The 20,146-nt window shown below is 56.8% G+C and overlaps 1 protein-coding gene across 1 annotated transcript in view; it reads left to right on the forward strand.

Moving 5' to 3' along the window:
• Positions 1 to 20,146, forward strand: part of DGAT2 (diacylglycerol O-acyltransferase 2) — a 34,194-nt gene continuing 14,048 nt past the window's right edge. The window contains exons 1-2 of the mRNA XM_047753631.1: positions 1 to 242; positions 16,234 to 16,362. Coding sequence (XP_047609587.1) covers positions 203 to 242; positions 16,234 to 16,362 — 169 coding nt within the window. The 5' untranslated portion in view covers positions 1 to 202. The remainder of the gene's footprint in view (positions 243 to 16,233; positions 16,363 to 20,146) is intronic.

Genomic DNA, 20,146 nt, shown 5'->3' on the forward strand with positions numbered 1-20,146 from the left:
GCAGTGGCGGTGGCCACGGCGGAGGCACTGCTTTTGGCCGCTACCTGGGCCCGTTGGGCCGCCCGCCCCCCGCTCCCCGGGCCGTAGTCGCCCCCGCGCTCCAGTGCTCGGCGCGAAGCCCTGGCCCTGGCGGCTGGGGCATGGGCCAGGGGCGCGGGGTCAGGCGGCTTCCCGTGGGGCCCCGACCTGCACCGGCTTCGCCATGAAGACCCTCATAGCTGCCTACTCCGGGGTCCTGCGAGGTGAGCACCGGGCCCGGCTGCCCAGAAAGAGAGAGCTCTGAGGGAGGAGCGGTGCTGTCCCGTGAGGGCGCTGGGCTAAGGGTCCGGGAGATGGGCTGTCACTGCCCAGGGTCTGCAGGGCCTCTCGGGCTTCTTCTGGGCGCGATGCAGCTGCAAGAAGGTTTTCAGGAAAGGATGTGATGAAGGGCTCTAAGACAGGCAGGAAGGAGTGTGTGGATATAGTGGGGGTACCTTGCGGGACCACGGACCTCTATGTGGGCCGAGGTCCCAAGCCCTTTCTTTTCTTTTGGGACAACTTGCCGCCCTCTCCCCTACCCCGCCCCCATTCTTCCCCCCTCCTCATCTGGGACTGAGATGAGGATGGAATAATGGCTGCCTGCGTGGTTGTCAAGTGTGGGCACATTCTCCACTCTAGCAGCCCTCATCAATCTGGGGGACCTCTGACACCACGTCCCTGAAATGGGTTGATATCTGAGAGCGCCCCTCCACTCGCCGCCATTGCTCCTGGCCCCTGGCAGCTCTGGCCCTTCTCTCCTGGCGGATCAAGCTGTGAAGCGCTGGATGGGGCAGAGTGGCAAGCGTTTTGCAATCCCCTGAAGCAGGCTCCAGATGGAGAAGTACCTGCCCACACCATCCTTTGCCCCACACCCATCCTTCAGGCCAGGCTCTGGAGCCCACTGAGCAGCAACCGTGAGCCTGGCACACTTAGAAGGTGGGGCAGAGGACCCTGGGTCCCCTCCAGTGTGGCCAGTGCCTCTGTTCTACCATTGTGTAGCTGAGGCCCTGTGTGCATCGGGGGCAGAGTTGAGATCAAAGTCCAGAGTTTTCCCTACTCAAGCAAAGGCATCCCTTCCATGAGCCCCCATCTCACAGCTAAACTTAGAGAAACTAAAGTGGGAGGAAGCATGACCTGCTCAAGCTTTCCTTAACAGATGCCTTGGCCCGGGGATTAAATACAAATCCAGGAGACCCTGGGACATCCTCACAGCTGTCCAGGTCCGTGTGTCTGTCTTGCTGGAATCCTCCCTCCCTCCACCGAAGACTTGATTGTGCTGGCTGAACCTCTCCTACTTAGGACTTTCCTGTAGTAATTACCAATAGCCTACTCCACCCACCTTCATTATAAAAATAAAACATAGGAAGTATTGGAATTTTGGAAAATGTAGAAAAATAAGAAAAAATTAAAAGTGGCTGGTTAACTGACTCTCCAAAGCCAGCTTCCTAATAGCACTTTCATGTATTTCTTTATAATTTTGTTTGTACGCATGATTTCGTTAAAGTTGAAGGCATGATGTAGATTATAGTTCGGAATCCTGTTTTCTCCCTCTTAATGTTAAATCATGAATATTTCCTTCTGTTACTCCAGATCGCTTCTAATATCCTGCTGGCTGCTAGGTAACCAGCCAGGAGCCGTATTAGAGTTTAACCGTGCCCAGGGCATGGGCCTCGTTCCCTGAGTGGCAGTTGGTGTGATCATCTGCCCCTCTTGATCTGGGTGCTGCTTGTTGCCCTTGGAGAGTTCCGAGCTGCTGTCCCCATCCTGGGGACAGGCAGTCTGAGCTGCCCCATGCACCCACCCAGACAGCCTCCGACAACCCCTTCTCATGCTTTAAATGCTTGTCCATTCTCTTTGCCATTTAATGCCCGTAGCAGGGGAAGGAAGGAACCCACCCCATTCCTGCTTTTAAAAATTCCTTTGCCAACATGGTCCCAGAACTAGAGCCAATATTAGGAATGTGGGCATGGAGATTTTATAGAGAGAAAAGAAAAGATGCTAAGATGTATGATGGCAACTGATAGGGCCTTCGTTTGTTGAGATACCATGATATTAAAGATAAACCATTGTTTGTTTCAAGTAAAAAAATTTTCGGAAAAAGTGCTTTTGCCTCCAGGAAATGGGTCAGGGCTGCTCTGTGTGGCACTCCCTCCCAGAGATCCGCTTGCCTCACCTCTGCTGTCCACGGGTTGTGAGCTGTATCTTCTAGGAGCAGATGACCCTGACTCCCTCGTTTTTAACCTAGAATTGGCTATCCAGGAGGACTTCCAGTGAATGCTTTTGATCAAGTCACTTACTATCCTATCAGGAGCATTCCCAATGTTGTTACTAGGTCTTGAAAACGTTTTTTTAAAACACTGGTTGCAAATAATTCCATCATGGGCTGTAGCAAGGACTGGTATGAAATGCAAACCAATCACGTGAGCTCTCCGGGCTCCACTTTGGTGAAAGACTGGGTGGGGAAGGGAGGGAGCTTTAGCAAACCTCGTGTAATCTGGCATCTCCATCGGACTTGCTTTCTACATCCTTGATCTTGGAAGACACTCCCTTGTGGCCTGGTTTGCTTCTGCTGATTTAACTCCACTGTTGTGAGGTGGTGAACACCCTGTCAGTGGTGGTATTCAAGGAGAGACCATGGCTTCTGTGAAGGGAAGTCCTGTGACGGGTGAGATTGAAATAGATACCTTGCTGTCTGGTTTCTTGGCCAAAAGGAAAGGCCAGCTGTGGGTGCAGGGGCAGCTGGGTGTGGGTTGGGGGGAGACGGGAGTCTCTGTTGGTTTTCCTAATGGCTGAAGGACTTCCCTGCGTCACCTTCTAGAATCTGAAGGTGGAGGATGCAGAATTAGTCATATTCATATCCATACCTTTGCCCTTAGATATGTGCTCTTGAGGTCAAAGCCTTCTGATGCCTGCCTGTATCCCTGGGGTTCACCACAGGACCCAGCAGGAAATGGTGGCCACCCCAGTAAAATTCTGAGCTGATTTACTCTGTGTGGCTCCAAAGAGCAAGGCCAGGAAGCGGGGTGGGATTGTTGGGAGGCAGATTTGATGGGAAGGAGGAATCCTTTCTGACTGCAGTTGAAGACTACAGCAGGCTTGGTGTGGGTGGGGATAGAGCCCCCCATCACTGGGAGTGGGTAAGCAGGAGCGTAGTAGGAGGTGAAACTAGGAGATTGATTGTTGGGGGCTAACTCTAGAAAAGAGAGTTGACAGTCCCCTCACCCAGTCCTAAATCATACCATGTGACTATCACTCTCATGCCCCCCCCCCAATTCTTTATAGCTTCCCCCTCCCCTACACCACTTCCCCACCTGCACAAATACTGTCTGTGCTACCGAGGGCTCTTCTGGGCTGGGAAAGGAAGGATAAGAGTAATATTTTATTAGCCAGCTGGGTGACTCAGTGGCCAATGTGGAAATCCTGCCCCACCCCCATCCTCCCACCCCTGAATTCAGCATCAAGTATTTGAGTCATAACATCATGGCTCTCTGTTAGCGTGGATCTGGCGCAGCCCTCGCTTTACAGATGGGACACTGAGGGTTCCAGAGAGAAGGGACTGGACCAGGGTTAGAACCCAGAGCTGTCTCCCAGTCACTGGCCGCCTTAAACCAAGGAAGTGTGGTGAGGCCTTGAAGGGCTGCATGTAAGGCTCTGGCCCTGCAGGCGCTCGTTTCTTAGGTGAGTGAAGGTTGTTCCCCGCTGCTGATGCGTGTGGCAGATCACCCCTTCCCAAGCTTTATAAGGAAACTCCCCCAACTTGCCCTGAGGGGTAGAGACCCCACGAGCCCCAGAGCTCTGAGGCCAAGGGAACAGCCACTTCCCCCTTATCATGCTTCAAACCTTCCAAACTCCTCCTTGTGGCTACGAGCAGCCCCTAACAGCCTTTCCTACCGTGTCCTGCTCCAAGGCTGCCAGGGCTTTTCCCGGTGCCCTAGGATTCCCACCCATTGGGTCCCAGCTCAGGGCCTTTGCATGTGCTGCCCTCTGCCCAGGTCTCCGTATGACTGGCTTCCAACCACTGTCTCCTCTCAGAGGCCTTTTCTGACCATGCCATCTGGGAGCCACCCCCGAGCTGCCCGTCGTATTTAATCCGTTATAGCCCTTCTCATTACCTAGATTCTCGTGTGTACTTAGCAGTTTAGGTGATTGCCAGAAGCATGTCAGCCCCTGTCCATCTCTCTCACGGTTGGTCCCCGGCATCTTGCACAGTGCCTGACATGTAGTAGACGCTCAGTAAATATTTGTGGAATGAATGAATCATTAATGGGACCTCAGCCCTCCTGAGCACTGCTCCTTCCTCTTGGCAGGAAGCCCAGCTTTTGGCTTGGGTACGACCCCGCAGGCTCCTCGGGGCCCACCTGTGCTGGCTGCTGGGCCTGCAGCTCTTCCTGTCCTGGAGACACCACCGTCTCCCCAGGAGCTGGCTCCAGGGCTGAGTGCCTGGTGGCCCCCTCATCATTTCCAGGGTGTAGTAGCCCGAGAGCCAGGATTCCAGCCCAGGCTTCCCTCAAGGACACGGCTGAGTGGTTCAGTTCCCCTCTGGGACTCTCACTTCCCCCAAATAGAAAATAGGATTCAAGACCTCAGGTTCTCAAAGATGTGAAGCTTTGCATTCCCATCGTGGCGCAGTGGTTAACAAATCCAACTAGGAACCATGAGGTTGTGGGTTCGATCCCTGGCCTTGCTCAATGGGTTAAGGATCCGGCGTTGCCATGAGCTGTGGTGTAGGTTGCAGACATGGGTTGGATCCTGCATTGCTGTGGCTCTGGCGTAGGCCGGTGGCTACAGCTCCAATTCGACCCCTAGCCTGGGAACCTCCAAATGCTGCGGGAGTGGCCCAAGAAATGGCAAAAAGACAAAAAAAAAAAAAAAGATGTGAAGCTTTAGGTTAATGTGAATGGAAAGTGCTTTGCAAACTAACCTGCGACGCGTTATTCATTTTGTGTGACACATGTGCAGGCCCCCGGTACTGCGGAGAGTGGCAGGCTCTGCTCTGGGGCGTCGAGGAAGGCTTCCTCGCAGTGGGGACCCCAGTGTGGGCCCGTCGGTTTACTCCTGAAGCTCCTCTGTGTGTCAGACTCTGCGCTGCCATCCGTTGATCCCTGGTCCCTACCTTTTGGGGGAGGGGGGCATCCCTAGGCCAGGGCTCGAACCTGTGCCACAGCAGTGACCTGAGCCTCTGCAGTCCTGGTCTCTACCTTTGAGGAAGTGAGGCAAGGGGCGTGTACACAGGATGACAGAGTGCAGCGGTCCACGCGGTGATGGGGACGGAAGCTGGGGCCGCTGTGGAGGCCTGGAGGTGAGGGTGGGGCAGCGAAGTCATCCTGGGGTCAGGGAAGGCTTCCTGGAAGAGGTGACAGTCAATCCAGATATTGAAAGATGAAGAGGTGTTGTCAAGACAGACAAAAGCAGGAGCTCCCTGGTGGCTCAGCAGCTTAAGAATCCAGCCTTTGTCACTGCCGTGGCTCTGGTTACTGCTGTGGCATGGGTTCAGCTTCTGGCCCAGGAGCTTCCACATGCCAGAGGTGTGGCCAAAAAAAAAAATGACAAAAGGATTCAGGTACAAGGACCAGCATAAATGCATAGAGGCATGAGACTTGAATGGGAGGCAAAGTCCAACTTCAGGGCCTCTGGGCTACCAATCTGAGCTGAGGCCCCTATGTGCTGAGGGACAACAGAGACAGAGGTGCTGGATCTGGGCCAGGGGTGGCTCGCCCCTGCCCTGTGGGAGGCTGGGGGAGGGCTGATGTGAGAGCTCCTGGGAAAGGAGGCTGGTGCCCTGAGCTTCATGGCCTCGCCAACTTCTGGAGCCTCCTGGGTGTAGATGTGCTGCTGGCACTTTTGAGGGCCCGGGACTAGGAGTCTCAGCCTCCTCATGTATTATGTGGGCAAAAGCATGGGAAGAGCATCTGCCCAGGTTATGGGGCAGAACCAAGGAAGCGGAACGCCTATATGCTTTGGGCACATCGACAGTCAAACAGATTCAGAGGCTCACGCTGCATCTGCTTTGCACGTGACCTTGGGCAAGACCCTGCCCTCCTGGTCCTCTGCCTCCTTTCCTGTACAGTGAGGGGGGCTTCATTCCAGCTGTGGGGCCCTGGGAGTAAACCTCCTCCTCACGCTTGTCCTCAGCTTGTCCTTGTGAAAATGGGCTCAGGTCCTGCTCGGGTCCCGGGTAAGTGCCCCATGAGGGGACCCAGCTCCCCCATACTTGCTCGTGTCTTGTGATGAGGGCCTATTTTGAGGACTCCTTGGTGGTGAGAAATTGGTAAGTTGACGGTGTTGCCATGGCAACCCCTCCCACATCAGCTTTTTTTTTTTTTTTTTTTTTAATGTATCAGAAGCTAGGGGTGGAGAAAGCGGGCCATTGGGGTCCTCGGCAGTCACCTCCAGGGTCCCAGCTGCAGTTGCAAAGTCTCGGGAACACGGCATCTTAAGAGCCCCACCTCCCTGACCTCACTCCCAGGACTCTGTCCTACTTCATGGAACCCAAACACTTGACCAGGCCCCTGGCGTTGCCCAAGGAGGGGCTCTTAGTCTCTCTAGGAGGATCCGCTGTGGATAACCTTTCATTAGTAGATTCTAGCAGAGCGCAGAAGGCCCAAGTTGTCAGGACCTCAGATTTCAGCTGTTCCATCCCACACCCTGAACTGTGTGCTGGTGGGGAAACAGAGACCTAGAGAGGGGAGGCAGAGGCTCAAGGTCCCAGCATATCTGTGGACACTCGGGACACCTGACTCCTGCCAGGATGCTCTGCGGGAGGCTCTGAGGACCGCCCGAGGAAGCCACTGAACCCTGCAAGGTCCTGATGGCCAAGCCAGTGGTGTGGAGCTTCCCAGCACACCCACCACAGCTGTGTGCTGGCCTCCCAGGGGTTTGGCCTCCTCTTGGGTCACATGTCCCAGTGGACCCTGCTTTAAGGACCCTCATGTGCTTTAAGTGGACCTGCGTCACGGACACCTAACCCTTAAAGGGGAGAGAACTCACCAGTGTGTTGGGACCAGGGGAATGGCTGGCTAGTTGCCTCGGGGCCCTTAGGCACTGTCTGAAGCTGGTGGAGGGATGGGAGGGGTGGTAGCGGTCTTCTCAGCCTCCAGGGCCAAGCCCAGGACTCCTGGCCCGATGGCCAGGCCTCCGCGTCGCCCGCTGCCCTTTCTCTCCTGGACTCCCCACTCACATGGTCGCTGTGCTCCTGCCGGGTTGAACTACTTGCAGTTAATTCCTCAAACTTGCGCCCTCCCTCCCTTCCAGGCCTTTGCCAATGCCACGTCCCCCTTGTCAGCCTGGCAGACTTACTCATCCTTCCTCGCTCACCTGACCCATCCCTCGGAACATCCTGCAGGCCCACTGGGGGCCCCTCAGGGATTCCCCGGCCCTGACTTCGCCTCTGTGCCCAGCTGTTCACAGCCCTGTCTCCCCAGCTGTAGCTGAGGCAGGCAGCTCAGCCCCCCACGACAGCCCAGAAAGCAGAGGAGAGGCAGATCTGGCACATCCCACCCCAGTGCAGCACCTGGCCTGGCATGTAAACGATACTCAGAAAGTACTTGTTGGAGTTCCCATCATGGCACAGGGGAAACGAATCTGACGAGGAACCATGAGGTTGTGGGTTCGATCCTTGGTCTCGCTCAGTGGGTCAAGGATCTGGCATTGCTGTGAGCTGTGGTGTAGGTCACAGACACGGCTCAGATCTGAACGTGGCTGTGGCCGTGGCATAGGCTGGCAGGTGTAGCTCTGATTCGACCCCTAGCCTGGGAACCTCCATATGCCATGGGTGCAGCCCTAAAAAGAAAAAAAGAAAACAGAAAGAAAGAAAGAAAGTACTTGTTGAATGAATGTTAATGTTTGGCCTCTCCCCTTCTCTCCTCCTTCTGGAATCTTCCACCATTGCCCCAGCCTTTGAGCATGACCCCTCCAGCTCGAGGATACCTTTCTCTCCCGATTCCCCAGAAAGTTCCATTTGACCCTCTGCCATGGCAGAGGTCAGCCAGCCACGGCCTGGGCTTATCTCTGTCCTTGTCCGGGCCCTGTTTATTCATCGAAGTCCCTCAGCAAACATTGACCAAGCATCTCCCTGACCCCGTGCTGGGCACAGGGACCCAGAGGAACACATGCATGCTCTTTTCCAGGAGAGCCTGGGTGCAGGCTGGGGTAGAGTGTGAGGAGGGAGGGCAGAAGGCTTCCCCGAGAAAGACTCAGCCAGGAAGGCTGAGTTACATCTCTGAGGGGCCAGTGTTCGGTACCTGGCAGGTGCCCAGTAAACATGAGCCGAATGGCTGAGTCCTCTGGACCTGGGGGTGACAGGACTCAAACTGGGGGGATAGGAGGCAGGGCCGAGAGTGTGGGGAGACTTCCTGGAGGAAAAGAGGGTCTGGCTGAGCATGTGGCGGTGCAGAGAGCAGGCACAGCTTCGTGTGCAAGGCTAGCTGGAGCCTGGCCCGGGACCGGGACTCTAAAATCAACAGAGCTGTTGACTGACACACTGTCACACGTGTGGACGCCTGCTGAAAGGTGCTTGAGGGGAGGGGACCTAGAAGAGAGCTGGCCTCTGGCCTTGAGGATGTGGCATCCGTTTGGCACTTGGCCTAGCTTCCTGGACCTCAGAGGGCCATCCAGGGGTCAGTATGTTCATCCTCCTGCCTCTCCGCAAACTGTTTTGTTTTGTTTGCTTTTTAGGACCATACCTGAGGCATATGGAAGTTCCCAGGCTAGGGGTCTAATTGGAGCTACCGCTGCTGGCGTACGCCACAGCCACAGCAACACAGGTTTTGAGCCAAGTCTGCAACCTACAGCATAGATCACAGCAACCCCAGATCCTTAACCCACTGAGCGAGGCCAGGGATCGAACCCGAATCCTCATGGAGAGTAGTTGGATTCGTTTCCACTGCACCACAATGGGAACTCTTCTCTGCAGACTTGAACCCAGCCCTTTGGGCAGAGTGTAGGTCCAGCTGGGTCTGAGTGTGGCATTCGTGGGGACGTGAGTAGGATGACTTCCCCGACTCAAGGAGCCCCTGGAGGCTGTCCACATCTCTGCCACCTCACTGCCATCTTTCTAAGAGATGTGCCAGGCGCCGTTTGTCCCTTTTCCATAAGTTGTTTCGATTCCTGTCAACAATCCTGGATCATAACTAAAGAGGATGCTGAGTCTCAGACAGGGGAAGTGACTTTTTAGGGTCTTACGGCAGAGAAGAGTCAGAACAAGGTTTGAATCCTGAGTCTGCTGACGCCACTGCCTCCACTCCGAGGCAGGACAGGGGTGGTTAGACCCATCAGACAGGAGGGGAAACTGAGGCTCACTTGGTAATTATCCCGCATCCATGCAGGTCTTTACTTTTTATGACGCTCTTGCCTATACATTATTTCATTTAATTCCCACAAGAATCCGGCGAGGTAGGTATTAGCCCACTGTGCAGATGAGGAAACTGAGGCTTGCACAGGAAATGACTCACCTGCCACTTGGAGGCCAGGTTCTCCTGGCGCCCAGCCTCCTGTCCTCGGCACCTTCTCCAGGCTGGCGCCCTGTCCCCAGATGCCAGTAGCGACGGAGGGTAGAGGAGGCAGTGCGGGCCGTCCAGAGGCCTGACCCGGGACATCGTGTGAGCTCCCGCCTCCCGGCGGAGCGAGGCCAGCCTTGCTCAGCACTCCTCTCCACGGATCAGAGGGGCCACTTGTCCGTGCTTCTGGCTCAGGTCGCCCCAAGTCCCACCTTAGTTTTCTTCCTAGCTCTCATCACTGCCTAACGTCCCAGCCTGCATTGATTGATTGGTTGATTTTTAGTTTTTTTTTTTTGGTCTTTTTGTCTTTTAGGGCCACACCCGCGGCATATGCAGGTTCCCAGGCTAGGGGGTCCAGTCAAAGCCGTAGCCCCCAGCCTACACCACAGCTACAGCAACAAGGGATCTGAGCTGCATCTGTGACCTACACCACAGCTCACAGCAACACCAGATCCTTAACCCGCTGAGCAAGGCCAGGGATCGAACCCAAGTCCTCATGGATGCTAGTCAGGTTCATTAACCGATGAGCCACGATGGGAACTCCTCAGCCTACATTTCCATGGAGCCGTTTCCTCTCTCTCGGCAGGATTTAAGTCCCCTCCTGGGTGAGACTGGACGTGCTGTGTTCACTGCTGTGTGCCCAGGGCTGGGCACCTCACGAGGGCTCTGGGCTTCAAGTCCTCTCCCTGGGTCCACCCGCCCCCTCCAGGAGGCCACATTCGGCTGCTCCAGCCCTTTCCATCCTCCCTGCGCTTAGCTTCTCTTTCGGGTAAATGCGAACCCCCAGTGCTGGGTCGTTGAGCATTCTGGGTTGGGGCTGACCTCTTCCTCACCCCTGCTAAGTCGTCTCTGCTCCAGCAGGTGCCCCCGACCCCGTGCCCACATCCCTCCTCCTCGCCTCCCAGGTCTTGTCTTCCGGGCCCTGCTGAGGCCTGGCTGCCCCCTCCGCCCCCCTGCCCCCCTCCTCATAATGCACAACCTCGTGACCACACGCATCTAGAGAAACTTCGTATTTTTGTCTTTTTTTTTTCTTTTGGCCACTCCGCCCCCTATGGAGCTCCCTGGCCAGGGATCAGATCTGAGCCGCAGTTGCGACCTGAGCCGCAGCTGCGGTGAAGCCAGATCCTTAACCCACTGTGCCGGGGCCAGGGATTGAACCTGCATCCCAGCGCTCCCACGTCACCACCGATCCCATTGAGCCACAGCAGGAACTCTGAAAAACTATGTATTTGCTCATTGATTTCCCCTCCCACTCCAGCCAGTGGCCATCACCTAACAGGTGTCAGTCACCGAACAAACAGGTGCCAAACGGACGTTACAAGCCTTATGTTTTTCGTTTAATCTTCCTAACCACCCCAGGAGGCAGGGATTATTATCCACACTTCACGTTGAGAAACTAAAGCTGAGCGAGGCTGAGGGACCGGCCCAGGTCACAGAGCCACGCCGGGCCAGGGCTGGCCCAGATGCCTTCTCAGGCAGGTGTGAGGGGACACCCAGGAAACCTTGCTTTCATCAGGCCTGGGCGCGGCCTCACTGGTCCCTCGGCTATCAGATGTCGGGCAAGGAGGCATTACGCACCCGCCTCCACCCCCAACCTGGGCCCTGACCGAGGGGTGTTGGGCTCCGTGGCTGCAGGCGGCCTTAGCTTAGCTCCTGTAGCAGCTTCTCAACCTTTGGTAGCACGTGATGGGAGGGTACGAGGTTGGGGGGTGGGCGAGGGGTCTACCTTCCTACATAGCCAGTCTACAAGCCATGTCCCCCCACAAGACTTGGTCCATGGTTTGGGGCAAAGCAGGCAGCCCTTCCTTCCCCAGGGTACGTTCCTGACGCCAGGGTGTGTCTGGACTGGCTTGTGTCGTGGGGACCAGTCTTCAAAAGCCTGGCATCACGGAAGGGGGGAGGGACACAGAGCCCTGAGCCTGCCTTGAATCCATGCCCCCTACACCCTGACCTCAAGCAAGTGGTTTAACGTCTTCTGGCCTCCCCTTGCCTCAGTTTCCATCTCCGGGAAATGGGGTTGCCCATCCCCGCCTTGTCTCCCTTCCCAGGAATGATGCGGGACAGTGGAGCCCGTGTGGGCGTGGGGGCAGGGCGTCCTCTCTGGATGTAGGAAGGCTGCTCTGGGCCTTTCTGGCAGCTCTGCTCCCTCCACCCCCCGTCCCAAATCTAGGGACAAAGGAGCTGCATCAGACAGACAATGCGATCAGTGATGCTCAGGAATAGCTCTTTGAACTGGCTGTTGGGAACTTTTCTTCCTAGAATGAGTCAAGTTACTCTGTGGCCTGTCTCATCTCCCTTCATCAAAACAAAAACAAACAAAACAAAAAAACAACCCCCCCAAAAAACAAAACCACTCTCTGATCTGTAGGAAGTGGGTTCTGTTCTCATCCCAGAGGGAGAAGCTTGTGCTCGGGGAGCATGAGAGAGGCTGATCTCCCGCCCCGTCTCCGAGATCCTCAGTGATGGGGCTGGTGCCCTCCTGCCAGGCAGCTCCGTCTAGGGCATCCAGGCCTTCAGCTGCCTCTGAGACTTATGGGTTTGTCCATTCGTGCAGTAAACCTCTGTGTGTGCCTTCTCTCTCCGGCCTGCCTGGGCTCTGGGCACATGGATGAATCAGGTACCAGTCCTGGCACCCAGGAGACACTGGCCGAGGATGATGGCCAAGGACATGGACACTGGCTGCGGTGGGACTGGTGCTGAGAGGGTGTGTAGGCGTTCACACCCAGAACTTGGGGACAGTCAGGCTGGTTAGGAGATGGTGGCAGTGGTGGCTTCTGGTTGCACCCTTGGCATTCATACCAGTTTCTGCTGAGCCCCTCCCAGCCACAGCCAGGGCAGAGGACACGCTGACAGCCGAGCAGTGAGTGCTGACAATGGCCGGGGATGCCCAGAGGAACCCTCACCTCCCCCTGCGGGGCCGTTGCAGGTGGTGAGACTCTAGGTGGTATCCTCAGAAGGATAGACACCAGAGTCCCCAAAGAGGCTGTAGAATTCATCCTCCCACAACCATTTTAGACATGGGGAAACTGAAGCCCAGAGAGGGGAAGGGACTTGGCCAAGGTGACACGGAAGTCAATAGTGCAGTGGGGATTGGATCCCCAAGGCCTGCTGGCGCTTAACTTATTGCACAAGATGCCTGCTTCTGGCCTGCCCCACTGGGGGAAACAGGTCATTCCTGTTCTCCTGTCCCCTCCCAGCCTGTCCCCACCTTCCTTTGGGGAGAAGAGAGAAGGAACTTGGGGGGACTTGCAGCAGGATAGAATGCAGGCCTAGAAGCTCGGCCTGAATTGAGTCCAACTCCCCACTCTGGCCGAGTAGCCTTGGCCATGTCACTTCCTTGTGTCTTGATCTCCACAAAAATGGCATGAATGGCACCAAACTCACAGGGCTGGGGAGGAACCTTAGGGCCTATGGAGGCCCCAGAGCTGCATGGGGCCTCGTGGGTGCCTACCTATCACCCAGCTCTGCAGGGAGAGAGCCAGGCCACTGGGAACCTGGATGTGGGTCAGACTCAGGCCCTTGGACAGCTGTCAGTGTGGTGGGAGAGTGGACTTGGAATCAGCCTTGATTCAAGGTGCGGGGCTGTGGGAGCCCAGCGGGAAGACTGCATTCTTCTCTGTTTCTCTGTCCTGCTGGCCTCTCCCAACTTCATCTACCAACAGGTTCTCCCCAAGGCCGTGGAGGGATGGTGGTAAGAAGGGCCCTGATGGTTCCATGCTTGCATGGGCCTTAGAATCCCAGAGATGTTCCTTAGCTTCTCCAAAGACACCTGTCCCCAAAAACTCACCCGACCTGGGTTTTGGAGGATGCGCTGCCTCCTTTCACTATCAGGGAGTCATCAAGTGGGCGAGGCAGGGGAGCAATGGCTGGATATTTCTTAGGTCCACAGGGGGCTTCCAATGGGGCTGGGGTTCCGTGTCATGTTCAGGCCAGCTCCCAGGGCTGGGCTCTGTGGTCAGCCAGGTCGGGATGGTCTTGCCAGGAGGCGGCTGAGGGGGCCCAGGCCCGGGGGTTTGCGGAGTGGCAGCACCCTCCCAGCCTCTCCCCCAGGGATCCCCTCGCTGCCACCCACAGGCACACCTGGCAGCCCTCAGTGGACTTTGCTTTTTCCTCTGTTGCCGAGCGGGGTGTGGCCATAGTTGGGACCAGGCAGGGAGAACAGACGAGGGAGTGTGGGGAAAGCCTGGCTCTGGCCAACCTGCCATGGGGCTTGTGCCAACCCTCAGGCTTCTTCTTCTGTCTGGTTAAGAGGGGGAGGGTTGAGCAGGCAATCTGCCTGTCCCGCACCCTAAGTTTTATCTGATTGTGATAGCCCCGTAATCAGCTTGGCAGTCGGATCTGGCTTAGGAAACAAGGAAGAATTTTCCAGCTGTTTCAATGGGGAATTTGTCACTAATGTGTAATTACCATGTGGGCGTGTCTCCCACACACACCAGCGCAAAAGAGCTGCATGGACCAAGTGTGACCAGTGGGTTGGCGCGGACCCAGGGCAGGGGCTGGACAGCGAGCCCTTTCCGTAAGCTGGCCTCAGGGTCCTGTCTGCAGCAGGAAGCGGTCGAGTGAGATGCCCTTCCCTCCAATGCACCTTCTCCCTGCTCAGAAGCAGGGACAGGCCCCCAGCTCCTCCCTGCACACCCCCCACCACCCTGAACTTTGGCTGCAGTGTCTTATTAAAATGCAGATTTGGGTTTGGTAGATCCAGGCTGCGGCTCTGCATTTCTAAATAGCTCCTCGACCCAACTCACTGTAGGACTGTGCTAGGGTATATTATATCCTCTCTCCAACCGGCACCCAGCCTGCCCCGGAGCTGTGGCAGAGGCCCGCTACCATGGCCCCTGCCACCCCCCTGCACTGCGCAGGAGGCAAAGCCAGCAGCTAGGGGATGGCTGGGCAGGATTGGGGGTTCAGTGCTTGGCCTCACTTCCGTCCCCCATGTACTCACCCAGTACACTCTCCCCACTTCTGAGCACAGGCCACCCTTGCACCTGCTGTGTCCCATGGGCAGAGCCCTTTGTACTTGGTACCTGCCGTGCCCTGACCTATGCCTGTGGAGTGTCAGCTGCTACTGGGCACCCTCTATGTGCCATGCCCCGGGGGCTCTGGCGGTGTGCCCTCAAGGTCTTGCCTGCAGTCACATAATGAGTGGAACCCAGGCTTCCCCTCTTCAGCCACCCCAAGCCCCCTCGCCCGGCTCCATTAGACCAGGTGGGGGGGTCAGGGCTGCTGTGTCAGCCTTGATGCCTGGAGTGATTGACATATCTCCCGAAAGTCAAAGGAATCGTTAACGTTCAGCAGATGTGGGGGGTCCCTTTCTAAACTTGCAGTGACCTTTGATTTTGAGAGAATACAAGGGCTTGAGCATAAGCCCCTAAACCCCTCTCCTTCCCACTTCCGCAGTGGGCCAGGGGAAAAGGTCACGAGACCCTCAAGGACCAGCTTGTGACGCAGCGGGGGGCCTTACAGAGTGGACAGTGTGAAGGGCTGTTTGGCCAGCACATCACAGGCACTCGGTGAAGACAAAGGGCTGAGCAAAGGGCTTGTGGAGGGGGCTGGGCAGACTTGGGGGTTTGAAGGCATGCCCTCCTTTGGTCCAGCCTCCCTGCTCCTGCTCTTGTCCAGGGCGGCCTCTCCTGCCATCACCAGGCTTTCTGGTCCCTCTGCCCATCGGCCGCTGGCGTCCAGGGCGACATCCTGGGGGCACAAGCCTAGATCCAGCTAAGTGCACCATCTTGTCCTAACTTCCAGGCTTGGCGCTTGCTTGGTATTGAACCGAATGAGAGCCTTCCATGTCCTGGGCTGCCCGCAGCTCCCTGGCCACTAGGTCCTTTGGGGGAGTCAAGGTTCCTGCCTGGTTCCTCCCTGGGCCCCAAGCTTTGGGCACTGAGACGAAGTCGAAAGTGCGAATCCCTCTGAAGGGGGTGTGGGGGGTGTCTGGGGACTCAGGTCCTGGGGGAAGGGAACCAGCCCGGAAGATAAAGGGGTGGGGGCGGGTCAGGGATGGGGGTGCTCAAAGAACACCTGGAGGAAGAAAACAGTGCAAACTGGATGTTGACCCCTGTCCTTGGCCTCACAGACACAGAGAGCAAAGATTAAATATTTGTCCTGGGTCCAGATAAAGGAAGAAGAGAGGCATTTGATTGGGGTGGAGGGGAAGGAAGATGCATGGCAGCTGACGAGCCTCCCCCAGCCTCCTCGGAGGCCCTGTTTGAGGGGGACATCCCTCCTGTTGGGTACATGCAGAAACTGGGCCAGGGAGTTCCCGTTGTGGCACGGCGGAAACAAATCCGACTAGGAACCATGAGGACCCAGGTTCGATCCCTGGCCTCACTCGGTGGGTCCGTGATCTGACGTTGCCATGAGCTGTGGTGTAGGTTGCAGATGTGGCTTGGATCCCGCGTTGCTGTAGGCCAGCACCTATAGCTCTGATCTGATCCCTAACCTGGGAACTTCCATGTGCTATGGGTGCAGCCCTAAAAAGCAAAAAGAAAGAAAGGAAGAAACAAACAAACCAGGCCACAGGGCAGCGATGCATGTGAACAGCCCCGAATTAGAAACTGTTGCGTGGCAGGCAGGGCTGGGAGGCGAGCCCGGGGCAGTCTGATTTTGTGGCCCTTGCTCCCCTCACACCGAGGAAGGCACCTGTGGGAGGTGGGTTGCTGCTGGGGACTCTGAGGCTGGAGGGAGGGGTGGCGATGGCTCTGACATCTCCCCTCTGTCGCAGGCACCGGCTCCAGCATCCTCTCGGCCCTGCAGGACCTGTCCGCCATCACCTGGCTCAATAGGTCCAAGGTAGAAAAGCAGCTACAGGTCATCTCCGTGCTGCAGTGGGTCCTGTCGTTCCTCGTGCTGGGTAAGCGGGGGCTCGGAGGGCCAGGGCGACCGCAGGCAGGGGCCACCCCCCAGTAGAGGCCGGAGGGGTGAGGGGTAAAAGCATCGTCCCGCTTCTCACCGTTTGGTCCCCGGTCAAGTGGTCTACCCCAGGCGCGCATGAGAACTTGGGGGGCGTCCCTGGCAGGTGGCGGTACAGTCCCCACTTTGCAGATAGAAAGCCCAGGTCTCAGAGAAGGTGAGTAATGCGTCCAGAGTCACGCAGATTGGAGTCCAGGTCCACAGCCCCCCACCCCCGAAAGCCTCTGCTTTTCCCACGTGCCACCCTGCCTACCACCCAAATTGGCCAGCAGGTGTGTTGCTTCGCCTGAGGACGATGTGATCCTGGGACTGGGTCCTGACTCTACCACATCACGGCTTCCCAAGCTCCTGAGAGTCAGTGTCCTCATTTTGCATGTGAGGAAAAGGCTGCCTACGATGGTTGTGGGGATTGAAGAGAAGGAGGGAGGGCCCATAGCCCAGGGCCTGGGCGTGCTGGGAACCCCCATATATGGGAGCTGCTGTTGGGAGGTGCCATCAGAGCCCCCTCCCAGACCCCAGCCACCCTCCATGGAACGGTCCCCAGCTGCTCCCCACGGCCCATCCCAGGCTCCTCCCTCCTTGCTCATCATCTCCCACGCCAGTGCATTGGTTGCTGCTTCTGCAGGTCCAGGTGGCTGCCCCCAACCCCTGGGTTGCCATCCTGGCCAGAGTCAGGACACCGCGGGTTGTCCAGGAGGAGGAAAGGGCCCCTGTCTGGGCCCCAGGGTCCCCCGCGTAGTAAGTGGCTTTCCCCGCACCCGTCAGGGCAGATGCACCTGCTACAGAGCATCAGGAGTACGTTCCAGGGCCTGTGCGTCCGTCCCTCCAGCTGCCCGCTCTTCTGGATCATCCAGCTGATGGGGAGCCCTGGGAGTTCGGTGTCAGTGCCGAGCTGGGTGCCCCCGCGGGCCTGGGGGCCTCTGAGACCATGTTTCCAGGACAGATGCTGCCGCGCCACCTTCCCTCGGCGGGCGGAAGGGTGGGACAGGCGTGCTGTTTATCAAGGCCCATCGGTGACCAGGCCCTCACTGTGTCTTCCCTTGACTTCCCGCCTCACAAGTGAGGAAGTGGAGACCTGCGGAGGCTCAGTGACTCCCTGAGATCACGAAAGCGCATTAAATGGCACAGTTAAGAAGTAAGCAGGAGCCCAGCGCACTCAGCTGGGAGTCTGGAATTAGCGGGCCTGGTCTGAAATAGCCCGTCTTCACCTGGAGGCCCAAGAGTGAGCTTCAGCAGGGGCTTCGTGCACCCTGAAAATTAGGTGCAAAATTTTATATGAAAGTATGTGCACATTTTTCGGGGGGCGGGGGGTGACGGGCAAGTGCTATCCCAAGATTTCCACGGAGGCGTTTGGTCTCGACACGATAAACATGGGTCTGGGGAACGGAGCGAATTAAACCAGCTCTCTCGGGGCTCCAACCCCCACTTTGGCCTGCATTTGAATGTTTTAGAATCCCGGAGTAGAGAGAGCAGTATAACCAACCCCCGCCTCCCCCCCCCCCCGCCCCCCATTTTCAGATAGGAAGCAGGGGCCCGGTGGGGGCAGAGCCCAGAATCACATGAAAAGGAAAGCCTGGGACCAGAGCAAGACCCTGTGAACTCCAGCCTCCAGGCCCCTGCCTAATGGCCCGCCCCCTCATCCCTGCTTGTCCCTGGAAGCCACCACTATCTTGCTGTCTTAGTGGGTCAGAGCTTGGCTGATGGGGAGCTGAGCAGCACCAACCCACATAGCACCAGGCAGGGACTGGCCCTGAGCTGTAGGTTAATGATCAATCAAGCCCAGCCACAACCCAGAAACCGGCCTGGTATCTCCCCAACACCCTTGTGTAGGTGGGAACCAGGCTTGGTTGGGCGGGCAGGTCTGCTAATGATTGCCCTAAGCAGCCCCAGCCACTCCCTCCTGCTGCCACCCAAACCTACTGGTAGGGGCTCGCCTGGTGTTGCAAAGGCTGCGGTGGCCTCCTCCGCCTACCACCGGAACAGAGTGACTCGCCACCATGTCTGTTGCACAGGTCTCTCTGGCCTTCTGGCAAAAGCTGTAGTCCTTTCTCAGAGTTTTTAAACGTGTGATACAAAGTACATTAGATCTCAAAGGACACCAGTGACATTAAAATATAAATAGGCACACACTAAGAAATCGAATTAGGGAGTTCCCGTTGTGGCACAGCAGAAGCGAATCCGGCTAGGAACCATGAGGTCGCAGGTTCCATCCCTGGCCTCGCTCAGTGGGTTAAGGATCCGGTTTTGCCGCGAGCTGTGGTATAGGTCGCAGACACGGCTCGGATCCCAAGTTGCTGTGGCTCTGGTGTAGGCCAGCGGCTATAGCTCCTATTAGACCCCTAGCCTGGGAACCTCCATCAGCCGTGGGTATAGCCCTAGAAAAGCAAGAAAAAAAAAAATCTAGCGGCAGGCATAATCATTACTATAATTCTCTCCAGTAGTGACGAGAATAAGTGATTTTTCAAGATATCCTCAACTGCTACGAATGTGATGTGGCAACCCCTTTATTTTCTATTGGCATCACTGCCAACAGGTGCTGCTGAGACTACTGTGGTACATTCGAAAATGGAGCAAACATTAAATTTCCATTAGAGATGGGTGAAAATTAAGATTTCTTTTTTTTTTTCTTTCTTTTTTTTTGGGGGGGGTGCGCTGCAGCATGTAGCAGCTTGATGTGGGATTTCAGTTCCCAGACCAGGGATTGAACCTGGGCCGCAGTGGTCAGAGTGCCACATCCTAACCACTAGACTACCGGGGAACTTGATTCTTTGTTTTCCCCGTCCAAGTCCATGGATCTCCAGATTGGACACTGATGTGTATGTTAGGTCCTCTTCACACATTATCTCATGTCATCTTCCCATCACCCTGTTGGAAATCGAGGCTCACGGGGGCGCTGTGGCCAGTGAGCGGCCGGGCCCCAGCTTTATGGAAGAGCCCCGCCATCCTCTTCCTGGAACCCGCTGCCGCCTCCCTGCCACTGCTCGGCCACGGGCCGCCCTGCTCACGGGCTTCGGGGAGCAGAGCTCTGAATCATGAACCTGACCTTGATGTGTGGGGAGGGGTGGTCGTGAAGGTGGCCTGAGCTTTCCACACGTGGAGCCAGATAGTGTTTCCATCTCGTGGCCCCAGAGGGGTGGGGCCGGTTCCTGCTGCAGCCCCCCGACCTACAAGGCATAGAGTGAGGAGCCCATTGTTCAGAGGACAGGGATTAGATCTGAGAAAGGCAGGTGGTTTGGTGGCTTTCGTTCATTTTTGCTCAATGAGCCTTTCCTGCGTTGGTTGCTGGAGCTGGAAAAGTTCATCTGACCTGGTCCAGCTCCCAGGGAGCTCAGGGGCTGCCGGGCAGTGTCTAATGGGGAGGCAGATGAGAAAGATGGTCAGAACTGTAGGCACACAGGGGTCGGGGGAGCGGGCTCCCAGCCGAGAACTAGAACTTAGTCTCCGGACCCTCCATCTGTCCTGTGTAGCTCCCTCCAGGCTGCCCTAGAGCGGAGAGTGACTCCCACCTTCCCAGAGAGCACAGACACCTAGGCAGTGGGGCCCGGGGTTGAGTCCCCCTGGGCCCGCTCCCCCCGCCTCTGCCCCCGCCAGCAGAGTTAGGGGTTTGCTGGCAGCGAGGTTCTAGACTGCTGAGGCCCTAGCCTGAACCTCAGGGCCCTGCCCAGGCCCACCTGGAACACCCACCTAGCCTCTGAAGCTGCTTGGATACCTGTGGAGTCTAGGGG

This window comes from Phacochoerus africanus, chromosome 11 (assembly GCF_016906955.1).
Source record: "Phacochoerus africanus isolate WHEZ1 chromosome 11, ROS_Pafr_v1, whole genome shotgun sequence".
NCBI classification, from domain to species: domain Eukaryota; kingdom Metazoa; phylum Chordata; class Mammalia; order Artiodactyla; family Suidae; genus Phacochoerus; species Phacochoerus africanus.